General features: G+C 41.3%; 1 protein-coding gene across 1 annotated transcript in view; it reads right to left on the bottom strand.

Annotated features, from left to right (window-relative positions):
• Nucleotides 1-16656, bottom strand: part of camk1a (calcium/calmodulin-dependent protein kinase Ia) — a 38634-nt gene that overhangs the window by 10240 nt on the left and 11738 nt on the right. Inside the window, exons 3-7 of the mRNA XM_048255365.1 lie at nucleotides 12743-12874; nucleotides 10410-10484; nucleotides 10093-10231; nucleotides 9597-9723; nucleotides 8304-8379 (exon numbers count right to left, since the gene is read on the bottom strand). Of these exons, the coding sequence (XP_048111322.1) occupies nucleotides 8304-8379; nucleotides 9597-9723; nucleotides 10093-10231; nucleotides 10410-10484; nucleotides 12743-12874 (549 nt within the window). The remainder of the gene's footprint in view (nucleotides 1-8303; nucleotides 8380-9596; nucleotides 9724-10092; nucleotides 10232-10409; nucleotides 10485-12742; nucleotides 12875-16656) is intronic.

The following is a 16656-nucleotide window of genomic DNA, read 5'->3' as shown; positions in this document are numbered from 1 at the left end:
TACTCTGAGTTAACTTACTCAGGTTTGTCACTAAACCAAGGTCTCTTAACAAACGCATCCTCAGTTGGCCACTGAATTTCAGCAAGGGAACTTTGTGGTCCACAAGACCCACAGAGTTTTCCGGATTGGCTTTTGATCAAGCCCATGAACAGGCCAATGCAATTGTCAAAGGTGATGGTGGTGCCATTGGAATAACTGAGAACCCATCAGCCCTAATGTGTGTCTGACAAAACCAAAGTACCACCTAACTGGAAAAGCTTCCTGCGAGACAATGACAACAAGACTGAACGTTTTGGGTTTCTAGCTTACCTAATTGTGACTTGGTGTCCAGAGAATGTGTTGATTGTGACCAAAGAAGAAAATGTTCTTTGCATAAACCTGACAGCCTGGAAGGCCTAAGTCCTTGCAACCATGAAGAGGCTGACACTAGAATCTTTCTGCATGCCCTTCATGCAGTTGCGTGTAACCTGCATTGTGTTGAACCTGTGCAATTCAGACCTGCACACGCCCGGACTCGAACCCGCAAACAGCAGCACCTTGGATTGGGAGTTGAGCGTGCTGACAATCGAGCTAAAAGCCCAGGCTACTAGCTTGCATGCCAGCAGCACTCTTGAGGCGTCGGGGAGTGAGGTTTACCAACATTCCACACACAGAGCTAAGCTACATGCGCAACAGAAGAAATCTGTGTTGATTAAGGCCTGTGACACGGATATTCTTGCTATTGCACTCTGTGTTTTTGGGACTCTATGGGATGCAGGCTTAGAGGAGCTGTGGATTGAATTTGGTCATGGTAAGTCTGTCAGATGGCATGCTTTTTGTCCATGCTCTCACTGGTTGTGATGTTTTAGCCTTTCGTGGTAGAGGGAAGTGGACTGCCTGGCAATCCTGAGAAGTGTGTCCTGAAGTGTCTAATGTCTTTGAGAAGCTCAGTCAATACCCACCAGTAATGGATGATGTGGATCTTAGCACACTTGAAGTTTGTCATGGCAATGTACAACAAGAACAGCACTGCTGATGGAGTTGATGAAACAAGACTTGACCTGTTTGCACGGAAGCAGAGGTCCTATGATGCCATTCCACCAACAAGGGCATCTCTTGCTAAGCATGTGAAGTGTGCAACCTATCAAGCTGTCTGTATCTGGGGCCAGGCAAGTATATATCAAATGAATATGTCCTGAGTTGGAGGAAAGAAGGTGACATTTGGCAAGTAGTGTGGATGACACTCCCACCAATTGCTGAGAGCTGTCAACAATTGACTTAATGTGTCAAGACTGAATGTCTGGGAAGATGTAAATGCTGCAGCATTAGTCTTGAGTGTACTCCTTTGTGTGCCTGCAAATGCAATGATTCCATTCATTTGTAATGCAGACATTCTGATATGGCTAGCTAGAGCAGAGGTGTCACTAGATGTTACTGGGGCCCTGTCTCTTTCCCACACTTTTCCTGTTAGTCTTTGTTGTTCTATTGAGGTAATACATGGTACACACACACACATATATATATATATATGTGTCATATATTTGTTTGTTTGTAAATACTGTGTGTGTGTGTGTGTGTGTGTGTGTGTGTGTGTGTGTGTGTGTGTGTGTGTGTGTGTGTGTATGTATGTATGTATGTATGTATGTATGTATGTATGTATATATATATATATATATATATATATATATATATATGTATATATATATATATATATATATATATACACAGTATATACAAACAAACAAACACATGCATTTATGCATTTACTTAGTCCCCCTGCCCCCTCTGAAGTTCAGTTTAAACTAGTGATCATTTCCCGATCAAGCCCTGTCTCTCTTTCCTGCTAATTTCTTGTCAATCTGCACTATTATATTGAAATTATATATATTAAACTGAAAAAAGAACATGCACATGCCCCTGCTGAAGTAACCGAACCAACATATGTTTTATTAACAAAAAACAATTTTAATTATGCTAAAATTAGTACTAAAATGTGCTATTTTCCCCATTAATTGCACCTATCTTCATAATTTAATACATTCTTTGACATTTTATCGTAGAATTGGAAAGTCTAGACCCTTTTACCTATATTTAAATATCAAGATCATCAAAATGTGATTATCCAATCCCAATCCAAGTCAAAAACCAAGTATAATGGCTTTCAATGGTGGCCATCTTGGAAAATGGCGGGCATATTAGATTTTTTGCGTGGCTAATGTGCTTTTTGGATAAAGTGGGTCCCAAAGAATATTTGTGCCAAGTTTGATGCTTGTATCACAAAGTGAACGATGGTTTCACTAATCTGCCGCACTATTAGTGCTTCGGACTTGTAACCGGAGGGTTGCCGGTTCGAACCCCGACCAGTAGGCACGGCTGAAGTGCCCTTGAGCAAGGCACCTAACCCCTCACTGCTCCCCTAGCGCCGCTGTTGTTGCAGGCAGCTCACTGCGCTGGGATTAGTGTGTGCTTCAATTCACTGTGGAGAGTATATATACTTATATTTACTTAAACTAGATGTACCGCATAGCGGTACAAAATATGACCGCCGCTCAGTCCTGTACATCCGTTCCGCGAAAATAAATCACACTTCAATTTGTCTCCATATTTTACTCCATCCCCCACTCTTGAAACTTTTGTGTATGCTTGTTTGGCATGCCTGAGTGTGTGTGTGCGGCTGCACAGAAAGTAGCCTACTGGTGCTGAAAAGGTGAATAGATTGTAGAATAGCCAAAGAAGATGTAGCATTGTTATAAAACCTTTAAAATCTCTAAACAATCACAAGTAGGGCAGTTCATCACAGTTCATCCATTGCAACTGGATTGATGAAAGGTCACTTACATCTGTAGGCTACATTGTATTTGGGAAAAGCAAAAGGTATCAGCATAATGTTATTTATTTATTTATTTATTTATTTTTTATGTATTTTTAAACAAAAACATCTCTGTCAGTTCCATGCCGTTTTCAACAACTATCAAAAACAAAGGTCATTTTTGGATGGATGGATTTTTTGTGAATGTTTCTTCTTCTACATAAGATTTTAGTCACCTTTAGTTCATGTAATACTTTATTGTCAATGCACAAATTAAGTAACAGTAGTCTGAAACGTTATTGTTAATGCACAAATTAAGTAACAGTAGCCTAGTCTGAAACAAAATGCTGTTTTACATCTAACCAGTGTTGCAAATAACTGACATGTCCAAATGGGCCTTGATGAAATGCGTCGCTAGACTGTTCATACACATTTTAACGGGCCAAAGTTGAAGAGCTTTTGTCCGTTATTGTTAGTGCAAATATAGGCTGATTCATGTTCCCTTGCATTGTTTAACTGAGGTCCATGGCTAGTCTGGCTTTCATCAGACCAAGCTCAATCTTTTAAGAAATCAAAAAATAAATAGCGGGCAGATCAGGCTGGGTTCACCCAGCCTAGTCCATAAGCACCCGATATTGTTTAATTTTCTGATTGAGATATACACGCTCTGGCTATTCTAAATGCAAAAATGCATCAGGGAGTTATGACAAAACGGTAACTAACAAACTAGATCCTAATAGAAAGCTGTTAGCTTCCCTAAGCTACAGGTAGGAATATAAGGTAGGCCTATTTACAACATAAATTGTCAATAGGCTATGCTGGCTTACACACAAATAAAATCTCCTTTGAAAACCAATGGCTTACGCCTTACAGTATCAAGCGGACTTAAACTGTCATATTGTGGCGAAAAGTTGTAATAACATTCACGCAGCTCCATGAGTCAAGGACATGACCCCTGGAGGCAAACATATGGAAAAAATTGGTCATCCTAGGCCCTACAGTTCTCAAGATATTCACAGAGAACTGTGTCGCCCTACCCTCCTTTCGGGGTCCAGTCCAGCTGGGGGCTATAGATCAAAACGAAGAATGACGGTTCCATGCTATCCATGTGGGGGTACATGCCCACCAAGTTTTGTGTACCCCGGTCTTTCAGTGTTCCGGGAATCCTTGTTGGTGTACGTCAGTAAATGTACACATAAATTATTTTATTGTAAGGCCCCCCATGAACGAAAGTACACAAAACTTGGCATGCATTCGGAGGGTGTCATAATGATCCTACACTTTAATTTCGTGCAGTTCTGACCTTGTCAGCCAGAGATATTGTGATGAAAACACCTAATTTTTTGCTTTTTAATTTTTAACTAGGTGGCGCTATACATGAAATAAGTGGTAATGGGATGGGTTGACATGCCCCCTTAAGACCAACATACATAAAAAAGGTGGACCTCCTAGGCCCTACGGTTCTCGAGATATTCACAGAAAACTGTCTCCGGCCACCTACAGGCCAGTTGGTGTATAGTAACATAAATTAATTTATTGTGTGGCCCCCCATGAACGGAATTCCACAAAACTTGGCGTGCATACAGAGGGTGTCATAATGATCCTACACTTCCAATTTCGTGCAGTTTTGACTATGTTTGGTCACAGATGCCTTCAATTACAACACCTCATTTTTACTTTTTTGTGTTTAACTAGGTGGCGCTATACATGAAATGAGTGGTTATGGAATGGGTTGACATGGCCCCTTGAGATCAACATACAAAAAAAAATGGTCCTCCTAAACCCTACGGTTTTCGAGATATTCACAGAAAACTGTGTCTGCCCTACCCCTCCTTTCAGGGGGTCCAGTCCAGCTGGGGGCTACAGATCAAAACGAAAAACGATGGTTCCATGCTATCCATGTGGGGTTACATGCCCACCAAGTTTCGTGTACCCCGGTCTTTCAGTGTCCCGGGAATCATTGACGGAAATTTGGGCATGCGAAAAAAAATAATATACAGAGATGTAGCCTATGTGTGAGAGAGCAGTTTCAGTTGGTAGGCTAGAATACTGATGAGAGTGGCAGAATACTGATGATGCACAGTCAAGCCACAGCTCAAGCCACTGCACTCTCTTTCTCTTCCTCACATACACACACACATACTTCACATACACAAACATGTTCTCTCCCTCACATACACACACACTCTCTCACACACACGCACACAAAACACACTTCATATATTCCCTCTGTCTCTCTCTCTCACACACACACACACAGTCACACAGAGTAGGAAAAGGCCTCATTTTAGCACATCATTCCTGATATATCTCTGTTGCTTTCAAATTGTTGTACATCCCAGAATAGAGAAGCATGGCATAAGGAAGTAGTGGTAGTCAGGGGGAGTGTTTAATACATTGTTCAGATGATAAACCTTGTGGCACCTACTGTATGAATATAAAGTCATGGAACACACTACTGAGAGCAGCTGAAATAAGAGCCTATCACCCCATTCTTGATCTTGCTAAAGGTCTCCCTGAGGGTAGAATACCATCCATATTGTATCACAGAAAATGCCGTAGCATCTTTACTAGGAAGAAACTGCTTGACAAGATCCTTGCAAAAGACATATCTGCAGAACCATGTCACAGAGGACCTAAGAAAATCCGCAAGGGAAGGTCCAACGACTAAGAGTTTATGAGGCCAAATGTATACAGGTGCTGGTCATATAATTAGAATATCATCAAAAAGTTCAATCATGTCAGTATTCCATTCAAAAGTGAAACTTGTATGTTATGTTCATTCATTATACACAGACTGATATTTCAAATGTTTAATTCTTTTCATTTTGATAATTATAACTGACAACTAATGAAAATCCCAAATTCAGTATCTCAGAAAATTAGATTAGATTACTTAAGATCAATACAAAAAAAGTTTTTTTAGAAATGTTGGCCAACTGAAAAAATGAACATAAAAAGTAGGAGCATACAGCACTCAATACTTAGTTGGGGCTCATTTTGCCTGAATTACAATGCGGCATGGCATGGAGTCGATCAGTCTGTGGCACTTCCCAGGTGTTATGAGAGCCCAGGTTGCTCTGATAGTGGCCTTCAGCTCTTCTGCATTGTTGGGTCTGGCGTATCGCATCTTCCTCTTCACAATACCCCATAGATTTTCTTTGGGGTTAAGATCAGATGAGTTTGCTGGCCAATTAAGAACAGGGATACCATGGTCCTTAAACCAGGTACTGGTAGCTTTGGCACTGTGTGCATGTGCCAAGTCCTGTTGGAAAATGAAATCTGCATCTCCAAAAAGTTGATCAGCAGCAGGAAGCATGAAGTGCTCTAAAACTCCTGGTAGACGGCTGCGTTGACCTTGGACCTCAGAAAACACAATGGACCAACACCACCAGATAACATGGCACCCCAAACCATCACTGACTGTGGAAACTTTACACTGGACTTCAAGCAACGTGGATTCTGTGCCTCTCCTCTCTTCCTCCAGACTCTGGGACCTTGATTTCCAAAAGGAAATGCAAAATTTACTTTCATCAGAGAACATAACTTTAGACCACTCAGCAGCAGTCCAGTCCTTTTTGTCTTTAGCCCAGGCGAGACGCTTCTGATGCCGTCTCTTGTTCAAGAGTGGCTTGACACAAGGAATGCGACAGCTGAAACCCATGTCTTGCATACGTCTGTGCGTGGTGATTCTTAAAGCACTGACTCCAGCTGCAGTCCACTCTTTGAATCTCCCCCACATTTTTGAATGGGTGTCTATTAATGTGCTTGGAGCTCTGTGAACAGCCATCCTCTTTAGCAATGACATTTTGTGTCTTGCCCTCCTTGTGCAAGGTGTCAATGGCCGTCTTTTGGACAGCTGTCAAGTCAGCAGTCTTCCCCATGATTGTGTAGCCTACAGAACTAGACTGAGAGAACATTTAAATGCTTTTGCAGGTGTTTTGAGTTAATTAGCTGATTAGAGTGTGGCACCAGGTGTCTTCAATATTGAACCTTTTCACAATATTCTAATTTTCTGAGATACTGAATTTGGGGTTTTCATTAGTTGTCAGTTATAATCATCAAAATTAAAAGAAATAAAAGAAAAAATATCAGTATGTGTGGAAAAAATGTATACATTATACAAGTTTCACTTTTTGAATGGAATTACTGAAACAAATCAACTTTTTCATGATATTCTAATTATATGACCAGCACCTGTATTTTGTGACAAATGTAGCAAGTATTTGAAAGGTCAAAGGACAAAAGAGAGTCTAACAAAATGCTCAGAGTTAAGACATGATGACAAAATCAGAAGAGCAGCCGTCAGGAAAGGTGACAAAAGAGTACTATCCATAGCCAGTCGTGACTTAGTAGCAGCAGAAGTCCATTACCATAGATCCTGCTACAGGGCGTACACAAAGGAAGATTCAGACATAGACAAAGATGAAACTAACTTGGCCTGCAAATGTGTACGGACCTGCAAACTTCCTGACTGCTCCTGCCTTTCAAACAAATTAAGTGCACAGAATTGTGTAGGTTACAAACTTGTAGCAATCAGATGGAGGAAGAGGAGGATGAGGAGAACATAAATGCCAGTCTGGATGAATATGATGATAGTGATGAAGATTAAAAATATATTTTTGAGTGCTCATTAATCTTGTCTTCAAACGTTTGAGCACATCCACCTATAAATTCCACTGTAGCCTAAAGTTGAGCCATTTTTGCAGCCAAGACATTATAGTCTCTATCAAAGCCAAACATGCCTATTCAGCCATTTAATCCATATATTTTCTAAAAGCCCATACTCTCTAGATGTCACAAAACATGAGTTTGGACTTGATCCACTCTTTTCCATCCTTTTGCATGTATATATTAATGTATTATATAGGCGAAAATGTGTACATTTTATTTAATTTAGCCTGCATCATTAATGAAAAACTAAATCATCCATCTAAATTTTATATTTTCTACAAGCCTATGTCATCTAGATGTGATATAACATGGATTAAGACATGTCCCACCTTCTTCCAGACTTTGAGGCACCCATATCTGTACATAGGCTTGTATTGTATAATTCACTGTGTGCAGGTATAAAAGCTATGAAAAATACAACTAAGCTACCACTTAGAGAGGGTTATCATACCAAATAATGTCCCTCAGGCATGGAGGATTACAAAAATCATTGGTAGATTTTGCCACCTCAGGTGATACCGATATGTGATTTTTTAGGTCCTGGCCCATGGACTATAGTAGGCAGAGGGGAGATTTGCCAGGAAATTTGGACCCTTTCAACTATAGACTGTTCTATATATACAGTCTATGCTTTCAACTGCATAAACAAACATGTGTGTTCGTAAGTCATTCCCAGTGGCACAGAAAACAATACTGAGCTAATGGTAACTTGGGACAAACAAACAAACATTTGCATTGGCATAATGTATAAGGCTTGTCACATAATGACAAGCCTTATACAAACATTCACACACACAGACACACACACACACACACACACACACACACTCACATGACTTACAGAATGTAAGAGATGACGCCAATAGACCAACAGTCAACTGCTTTGCTGTAGGGCTTCTGCGCCAACACTTCAGGGGCTGTCAGGCACATAGCAGACAAGCCACGGTTTATGGCAGAGAAACAGATAAAGGGTGTGTGTGTGTGTGTGTTGTGTGTGTGTGTGTGTGTGTGTGTGTGTGTGTGTGTGTGTGTGTGTGTGTGTGTGTGTGGGAGAGAGAGAGGTGGAATACCTCTCTGGTCTCTATTTAAGCTCTCATTTAATTCTCTTTGATTAATTTATTGGCTTTGCGGGGCCTTGGGTAATGTCACAGAGAGAGGGAAAGAGAGAGCACTTCTGAAGTGCTAACTGTTGACACACGGAGCACTTGAACAGATAGGCCAGCTCTCCAAGCACCTGAGGGACCAGTATGCACTGGACTGAATATAAACAACAAGATTAATTACCAGTAGCAGAGAGAGAGAGAGAGAGAGAGGACAAAAGAGTGTATGGAAATTCCCTTACAGAATAAAAAAACAGATTGAAATTGAAACTGAGAGAAAGAATGCATGAAAGAAAGGATGGCAAAAAAGTACATGCTAAACGGGGTGCCATTGCACCGCGGTGGTGTCAACGTCTCATACCATGAACAGACCCCCATGCCTACAGGACCCATATCGGACCCTGATCTGAGGTCATTTCCCGAAGCCATCCCACCCATCTCTTGTCGTCTCTTCACTGCCTGGTAGTCTGGAAAATCCAGACCCTGATAATCTAGAAAGATTAAGGGTCTGGCAAAGAACAATGTAATGGCCCAACTCGAGGGGCGGCAACAAGCATGCATTTAAAAATCTCACTGCACGCAATTGGATAACACTAGACCATGTTTACTCTGAATGATTTCGGACTTCGACACAATCGGATAACACTACGACCAATGTGTACTGTCCTCCAAGGTTGCAGTGCTGTCTTCATCAGTTTAGCTGATTCCCCGGAATGTTGGGGTAAAAGTAACGTGCATCATTGCTCTTTGCCAGAGTATCTCGCAGAGACAATTCCATTGTGCTCTCGCGAGAACTCTGGATTTCCAGGGTAACTGCCTGGGCTAATACAGACTCAAAGTCCCCAAATACAACTTTTAAATGTATATGATCTCTATGTGATTACCATGTCATATGACCTATGACTAACTGCTACTAGATTACTTACATTAAATTGATAGATACAAGATGCTAAAAGAAAGAAAGAAAGAAAGAAAGAAAGAAACACAGAAAGACAGAGAGTAGTTCTTGTTCATGTGTAAAACACTGTACTGACCCACATATCCAGGGGTACCGCAGGCTGTAGACATCACACTCCCAGAGTCTTCAATCTTGGACAAGCCAAAGTCACTGATCATGATTTTGGAGTCCTCCTCCATGCTGTAGTATAGCAGGTTCTCTGGCTGGAGATGAAGAATGGATGAGTGAGCACATCCCATAGAGATTACTGTGAACAGTTCAAACAGGAGCCTAACTCTTCGCAAATGATTACAAGGTTTAGAATGAAATTAGGTCCTGAAAAGTGAGACTACTAAACAACTGAAGCACAACTAATATTGAAACATGCCAGCCCTGGATATTTTTTATGATTCTACAGTATGCATTACTGTGACAGCAACACAAACACTTTCACTTGAGCAGTTAATAACTGAACTGTAAGAAATATATGAGTCATGACAGTCACATGACTCATACACTATTTATGTATCTCAGAAAAGAAAAAAAAAAACACTAGGCAAAGACGAGACAAATGCAGACACAACTTCCAGTACCTTCAAGTCCCTGTGCACAATGCCCATATCGTGGAGATACTTGACCGCATCCAGGATCTGACAGATGAGTTTACTGGCATCTCTTTCTGTGTAGAAGCCCTTTTCCACTATCCTGTCGAAGAGCTCCCCCCCTGACACCCTAAGAGGCAAGCACAGAAGTCATCTAACACTCAGTCATCATGGCTTTGAAATAAACACACACGTAGACACAGACACAGACACACACACACACACACACACACACACACACACACACACACACACACACACACACACATATATAGAGAGAGAGACCAAGGTATTTGAAGAGAACTTACAGTTCCATCACCAGGTACAGGTGGGATTGACTCTCAAAGATATCTTCCAGGGTCACAATGTTAGTGTGCTTTATTCTGCAAAAAAAGTCCAACATTATACATGTATCTATGATATGCAGCACAAGACTTGCTTAGCTGTGAGGCTTCCACAGTTGACTTTATGATTAAAATGTTGGTTCTCTCTTAATTGTGTGCCAAATCTCTGTCATTTTACAGTGATGGAGCAATTTTAGATTTCACTGATATGTCTCACAAATGCCATATGGACTTTATTGGGTGTGAAGGCCAACTGTAAATGTACATATTAAATTGTGTCATTAGATGGCGATGATGATGCAGAGATCCAACAAGGGTAACGAATTCAAGTCCCAGAGAGAGAGAGAGAGAGAGAGAGAGAGAGAGAGATGTATCTTACATTATTTTACAGTTTCTCGATTATGCTGGGTGGTATAAACAACCTTGACAAACTGCATCATAAAAACTTCATCATTATTAGCATGGCTGACTATGCGGTGAACCTAGTGGAAAAAACCACATAACCACAGTGGATGAAACCGCATCTCTATCTTTATTTTATTACCATGTCATATGACCTGACCACGAGTACATTAATTAAATTACAATAGACACCGGACTGCACAAAGTCTCAAAGTAGCCTACGCCATGCTTTTCCTTTATGCTGCATCAACAGTAAAATGTAATTTATGGCGTTAGCAGTTGAGATTTGATTCGGTTATCTCTACCACTGATGGATGCAGCCCGCACAGAAAAGGAATTCTACACAGTAATCCATTTAACATCCATCGACTCCATCGAGTGACAGCACAGCTCTATGACTGACAGAAGTGTGCTTAAACTGAGACGTGCATGGTGAATAACAATAAAAAATGACATTCTCCTGTGCACTATAGAGCGGGAACCCTGGGCGCGTGCCGTGGCGCGTGTCATGGCGCATGCAGGAAGGCACCTGCCTGACTGACTGATGGTTAGGGGTTGTTCGGGATCATTTGTATTCATTACTGGTCCAGATCTCTCCAGGCACGGACAAGACTGAGAGACCGAACCTGCACAATTAGCATGTCATGGAAATTAATATCTGTCAGGTTGGAGGGGTTGCTGTGGTGGTCTCCATAGAGAGGCATCTGGTTGAATGTGCACACAGTTGCATGTGCATCCTCCCTCTCTCTCTCTCTCTCTCTCCAATCCTTTCCCACTACCAGCCCTTGTAATAATAGGAGTATTACAGTAGACTTAAGTGATCTTCTCAGCTCCCCTCTGTCTCTTTACATCTCTCAGTCATCAGTGCCTCTCTGTCTCTCTCTCTCTGTCTCTGTCTCTGTCTCTGTCTCTGTCTCTGTCTCTCTCTCTCTCTCTCCAATCCTTTCCCACTACCAGCCCTTGTAATAATAGGAGTATTACAGTAGACTTAAGTGATCTTCTCAGCTCCCCTCTGTCTCTTTACATCTCTCAGTCATCAGTGCCTCGCTTCCCCTTCATTCTCTCTCTGTCTCTGTCTCTGTCTCTGTCTCTGTCTCTGTCTCTGTCTCTGTCTCTGTCTCTCTCTCTGTCTCTCTCTCTCTCTCTCTGTCTCTCTCTCTCTCTCTCTCTCTCTCTCTCTCTCTCTCTCTCCCCCCTCCCTCCATCTCTTTAGCTCTCCCTTCTTACACCCTCTCTTCCCTGTCTCTTCCTTTCCTTCACAACACTGCTGTAGGGAACCTCCATAACATCTCCACCTCTGTGTGTGCTGTTGCCCTGGCAACAGGGACACTAAAAATAGGTCTATCTTCTGTAGTCCTGACATTTCCGGCGCACAATTTCTAGCATTTTAGCACACTGATGCCATGCTTTTATCAGCCTAATTGCACACATTCGTTGCATTTCCGCAACCCCACACAGTGAAAAGGGAGGAAATGTTCTCCTGACTTCCTGATCGGCGTCCCGTGGAGGGGGGGAGGCATTGCATTGTGCGGCAGCAACATGCACCATTGACAGCACTGCATGAGCGTGTATGCAGAACGCATCTACCATTCATAAAAGATGGAGAGTGCTCCTGACTTGCTTTCATAGCTGCGGGTGAATTGGGCATACTTCTATTTCATGAATTCATGAGCTGGATTGTTCGCTAAATAATTCACACACCAAGGCACCATAACGTACCCCCAGCATACACTGAAATGATAAAACATGAGATGCCCCCCCATCTTCATCCCCATACTTTTTTATTTTTTTTGTCTGTAGATTCAGAGAGAACCTCGCTTTTCACAGCCAAACAGGGCATTGCAGGGCCACAGTCTTTCCTCGGAAAAGGAGGAGAAAAGGCTGGTTCATGTCACCTGTGCAGGACTGCAATCTCATTTTCAATGCTGTTCTCCTTGCCCTCCAGGGCCTTCTTTGGGATGCACTTGATGGCCACCAGCCTCTGGGTCCTCTTCTCCTCTGCCAGGACTACCTCTGAGAACGCCCCCCTGAAAAGACACAGACACAGCCATGAGAACAGCACCTCGCAGAACCAGGCAGGGGCCCCATTCACAAGCAAACATAGCGCAAATGTGTTCTGAATTTGTCACAAAATTTGAAAAAGGTGTCATTAACCACCCGGACATTTCTGAATGAATAAAAATATTGCCAAGTATAATAAATCAAGTTTGAAAATCAAACATGAAAAAATGGACGATATACTCTGGCCGCAAATGCTATGGGCACTGGGCAGGTCTGTGCTAAAGTTACGCCCTGAAGCCTGAATTGCGAAACATTACCTTGTTAGTAGATATAGGTCTTTGGAGATAGTTTTGCCTGTTGTTAAACCTCCACAACAAAAGCATTTTCATTGTGTACAGGGGGGATAAGTCACGAGAAGTTTGCTATTTACAACAGCAAAGTAAAATATAAATATATCACGACTCTAGAGGGAGCTCTACAAAATCGGCAAAAATACCTAAACCTGCATATTATACCTTTAATATACTGTATACTCCTTCACTGGTCATTGGTACATAGCCATCTTCTAGAGACTACACCTGGGGCCGAATTCACAAAACCATCCAAAGAAAAAAAATACTTTCTAAGTGCTGCTTTCATCTTTCATCTAGTCTTACTGTATGTACAGTACACACCGCCCCCGACTTGATCTTCCAAAGAAGCTCTGGTCGCCCTGTCAAGGACCCTTGTCAAAAAAGTAAAAAAAGCTCTGACGTGACAGCATTTTACGTTCGATCATTTTCTATCTTAATACTTTATTCTTTTCGATTGGTTGCTGGTCGTTGGTCGCTGAACCGCGTCATAGCTCATTACCATAAAGTTGACTGACTTTCAACGTTCTGCTTGACGCTCAAGTCACTCAAGACGCCCAAAACGCGACGCCGATAGATTTGCCGCGTCTGGCAGCTGAGAGAAGCCGGCTTCCATTGAAAATGAATGACTTCCTGAATCTTTGGAAGTCGGCGGCGGTGTGTACGTACAGTTAGGGTGGGATCACAGGAGAGTTGTGAGTACAGGCAAATGTGGTCTTAGAGGAAGGCATGTTCTTGTGATCAATGCTCTTCTAGTCCACAATGTTAAAACACACACACACACACACACACACACACACACACACACACACACACACACACACACACACACACACACACACACACGCATATAAGAAATGACCTGCATAAACCCATTTCTGACTAGATATTCTGCAGTCTTACTCAAGTCCAGTGCTGTATTCATGATGATGAATGTTTATTGTAGCATTTGTTTTATTCCTATCAAGAGTGCATCAGCATTGTATTACTTCCTGTGAGACCATTCGGAGGAACAAAATTGGAATTTAATTAAGCAAACGGATGCTTGAGTGAGTATCACTTTACTTTAATTACCTCGTAGACGTTTAATTTTAGAGCTCTCCATCTACTTCATCTAGTTTGGTTTTCACTAATCAGTCTAGGTCACATAATCACATAGCTCTAAATCATGATGCAAACTTGACATTTGCCTCAGGAAGAGTTTTACAGAAAAAATGCCTTTCATGACATGCAAGGTCGCTTTACAAATATAGACAAACAAATATGATTTATAAAACATTAAAATGACAGTAATATCACAACAAATGCAGTAACAATTTATACAACATTAGAATGACAGTAATGTAATATTTACAACTAATGTAGAATGAATATGTTAGTCTAAAGAGATACGGTTTTAGATGGCTTAAAAATAAAAGGCCTAAAAGGTTGGTCTTTCTGAAATGAACACCAAGGTTTGTGCATTACCAGCTGCCTGGGGCTAAAATGGGCCTGTTATTGCGTTGGGCTAACAATAGGGCTAAGGGTCATCCTAATAGAATTGGAACAGTAACAGTAGAGACAGGTGGTGTAAATTACATGCAGCAGACAACGACAAAAAGTTCAACTACACACACAAAAGCTACATTGAGGATCAGTCATTTTGCTTTTCAATGAGCTCGAGTAGCGAGAAGAGGAGCAATCTGTCACAGTGGAGAGAGTGTGAGGAGGCGGAGGTAATCGCCAGTGGGTGGCGGGAATCTCGGGTATCGGGGAAGATTTAAGACTCCAAGGGTGACTTCAGACGCAAACCAGTCTCACGGCATAATCAAATGCAATTAAAACCAAGACCTCAAAGAACCCCCAAAAAAAAAAAAAAAAAAAAAAACACCTCAGGCCACAGTAGACAAGCACAGGAAAGTGGAGATGTGCATCATAGTAAAGAAGAATCAAGAGAGAAGTGGAATTAAATTGGAGGTTGGTTTAGCCAAATACTGTATGTATATTACCAAATCTCCTTCTAAATCTGCAAGGAGAAGGATAGAGAAACAAAAAGCTGTAAAGAGATCTACATCTACAAAGAGATTGGGAGAAAGGAAGAGAGACATATGAGGAGGAAGAGAAGCAGTAGAGAAGAAGAGTCAAAGAGTCTCTCCTTCTCTCTCTCGTAGGAAGGAGGAGGTGGAAAGGAACCTCTCCTGTTGCCGGGAGACATGCGGTAATTAAGGAATCCTCCCGTAGCTCAGCTTCCCAGAGCGACACGGTGGAGGGGTGAGAGACGAGATGGGCCTCTGCGCTATGCTGCGCTGCACTGCGCTCTGTTTGGTTAAGGGAACCGAGGATAACATCTGTGTTGATAGAAGCTAAAGTGTGTATTTGTGCATGTGTGAACAGATTGACTCCCAAGCTGAGAGTGTATCCAGTCGCACCCGGTCGTTCGCACATGCGTGACCAGACGACCAAAACGGTTGGCCTTGTTTTCTCACTCTGTCTAATGCATCATTCTAATTAACCCAAACATCCCGTTCACAAGTGAATGCATATCTCTTTCGCTTGCTTGGATATGTATTTGAATATGTATGTCTTACTGTTTTGCAAAAATGAAACAGCTGATGAAAAAAACTCCCATGTGTAACAGGGGTGACATTGCAGAAGTAGCTGAATACAGCTGTTGAAATTAATCAATCTGCTGCTTTTCACATATTGAGCATTACTCAGTAAGATACTAGACATATGACGTTACTCATACAATACTAAATATGAAGCATTACTTTAAGGACTAGAAGCATTATGACTTCACATTATTAATACACACTTTTACACACACATTAATTTTACATTATTACACATTAATACCACACATAATAAACACTCATTAATAATACACACATCACATATTACACATTACACACATTATTAATTTTCACATTAAGATACTAGAAGCACTATGAAGCATTACTCATTAAGATACTAGAAGCACTATGAAGCATTACTCATTAAGATACTAGAAGCACTATGAAGCATTACTCATTAAGATACTAGAAGCACTATGAAGCATTACTCATTAAGATACTAGAAGCACTATGAAGCATTACTCATTAAGATACTAGAAGCACTATGAAGCATTACTCATTAAGATACTAGAAGCACTATGAAGCATTACTCATTAAGATACTAGAAGCACTATGAAGCATTACTCATTAAGATACTAGAAGCACTATGAAGCATTACTCATTAAGATACTAGAAGCACTATGAAGCATTACTCATTAAGATACTAGAAGCACTATGAAGCATTACTCATTAAGATACTAGAAGCACTATGAAGCATTACTCATTAAGATACTAGAAGCACTATGAAGCATTACTCATTAAGATACTAGAAGCACTATGAAGCATTACTCATTAAGATACTAGAAGCACTATGAAGCATTACTCATTAAGATACTAGAAGCACTATGAAGCATTACTCATTAAGAT

The sequence above is a fragment of the Alosa alosa genome, chromosome 10, assembly GCF_017589495.1.
Source record: "Alosa alosa isolate M-15738 ecotype Scorff River chromosome 10, AALO_Geno_1.1, whole genome shotgun sequence".
NCBI classification, from domain to species: Eukaryota; Metazoa; Chordata; class Actinopteri; order Clupeiformes; family Clupeidae; genus Alosa; species Alosa alosa.
Note: the sequence above shows the minus strand (reverse complement) of the source record. Positions and strands in the feature narration are given on the sequence as shown.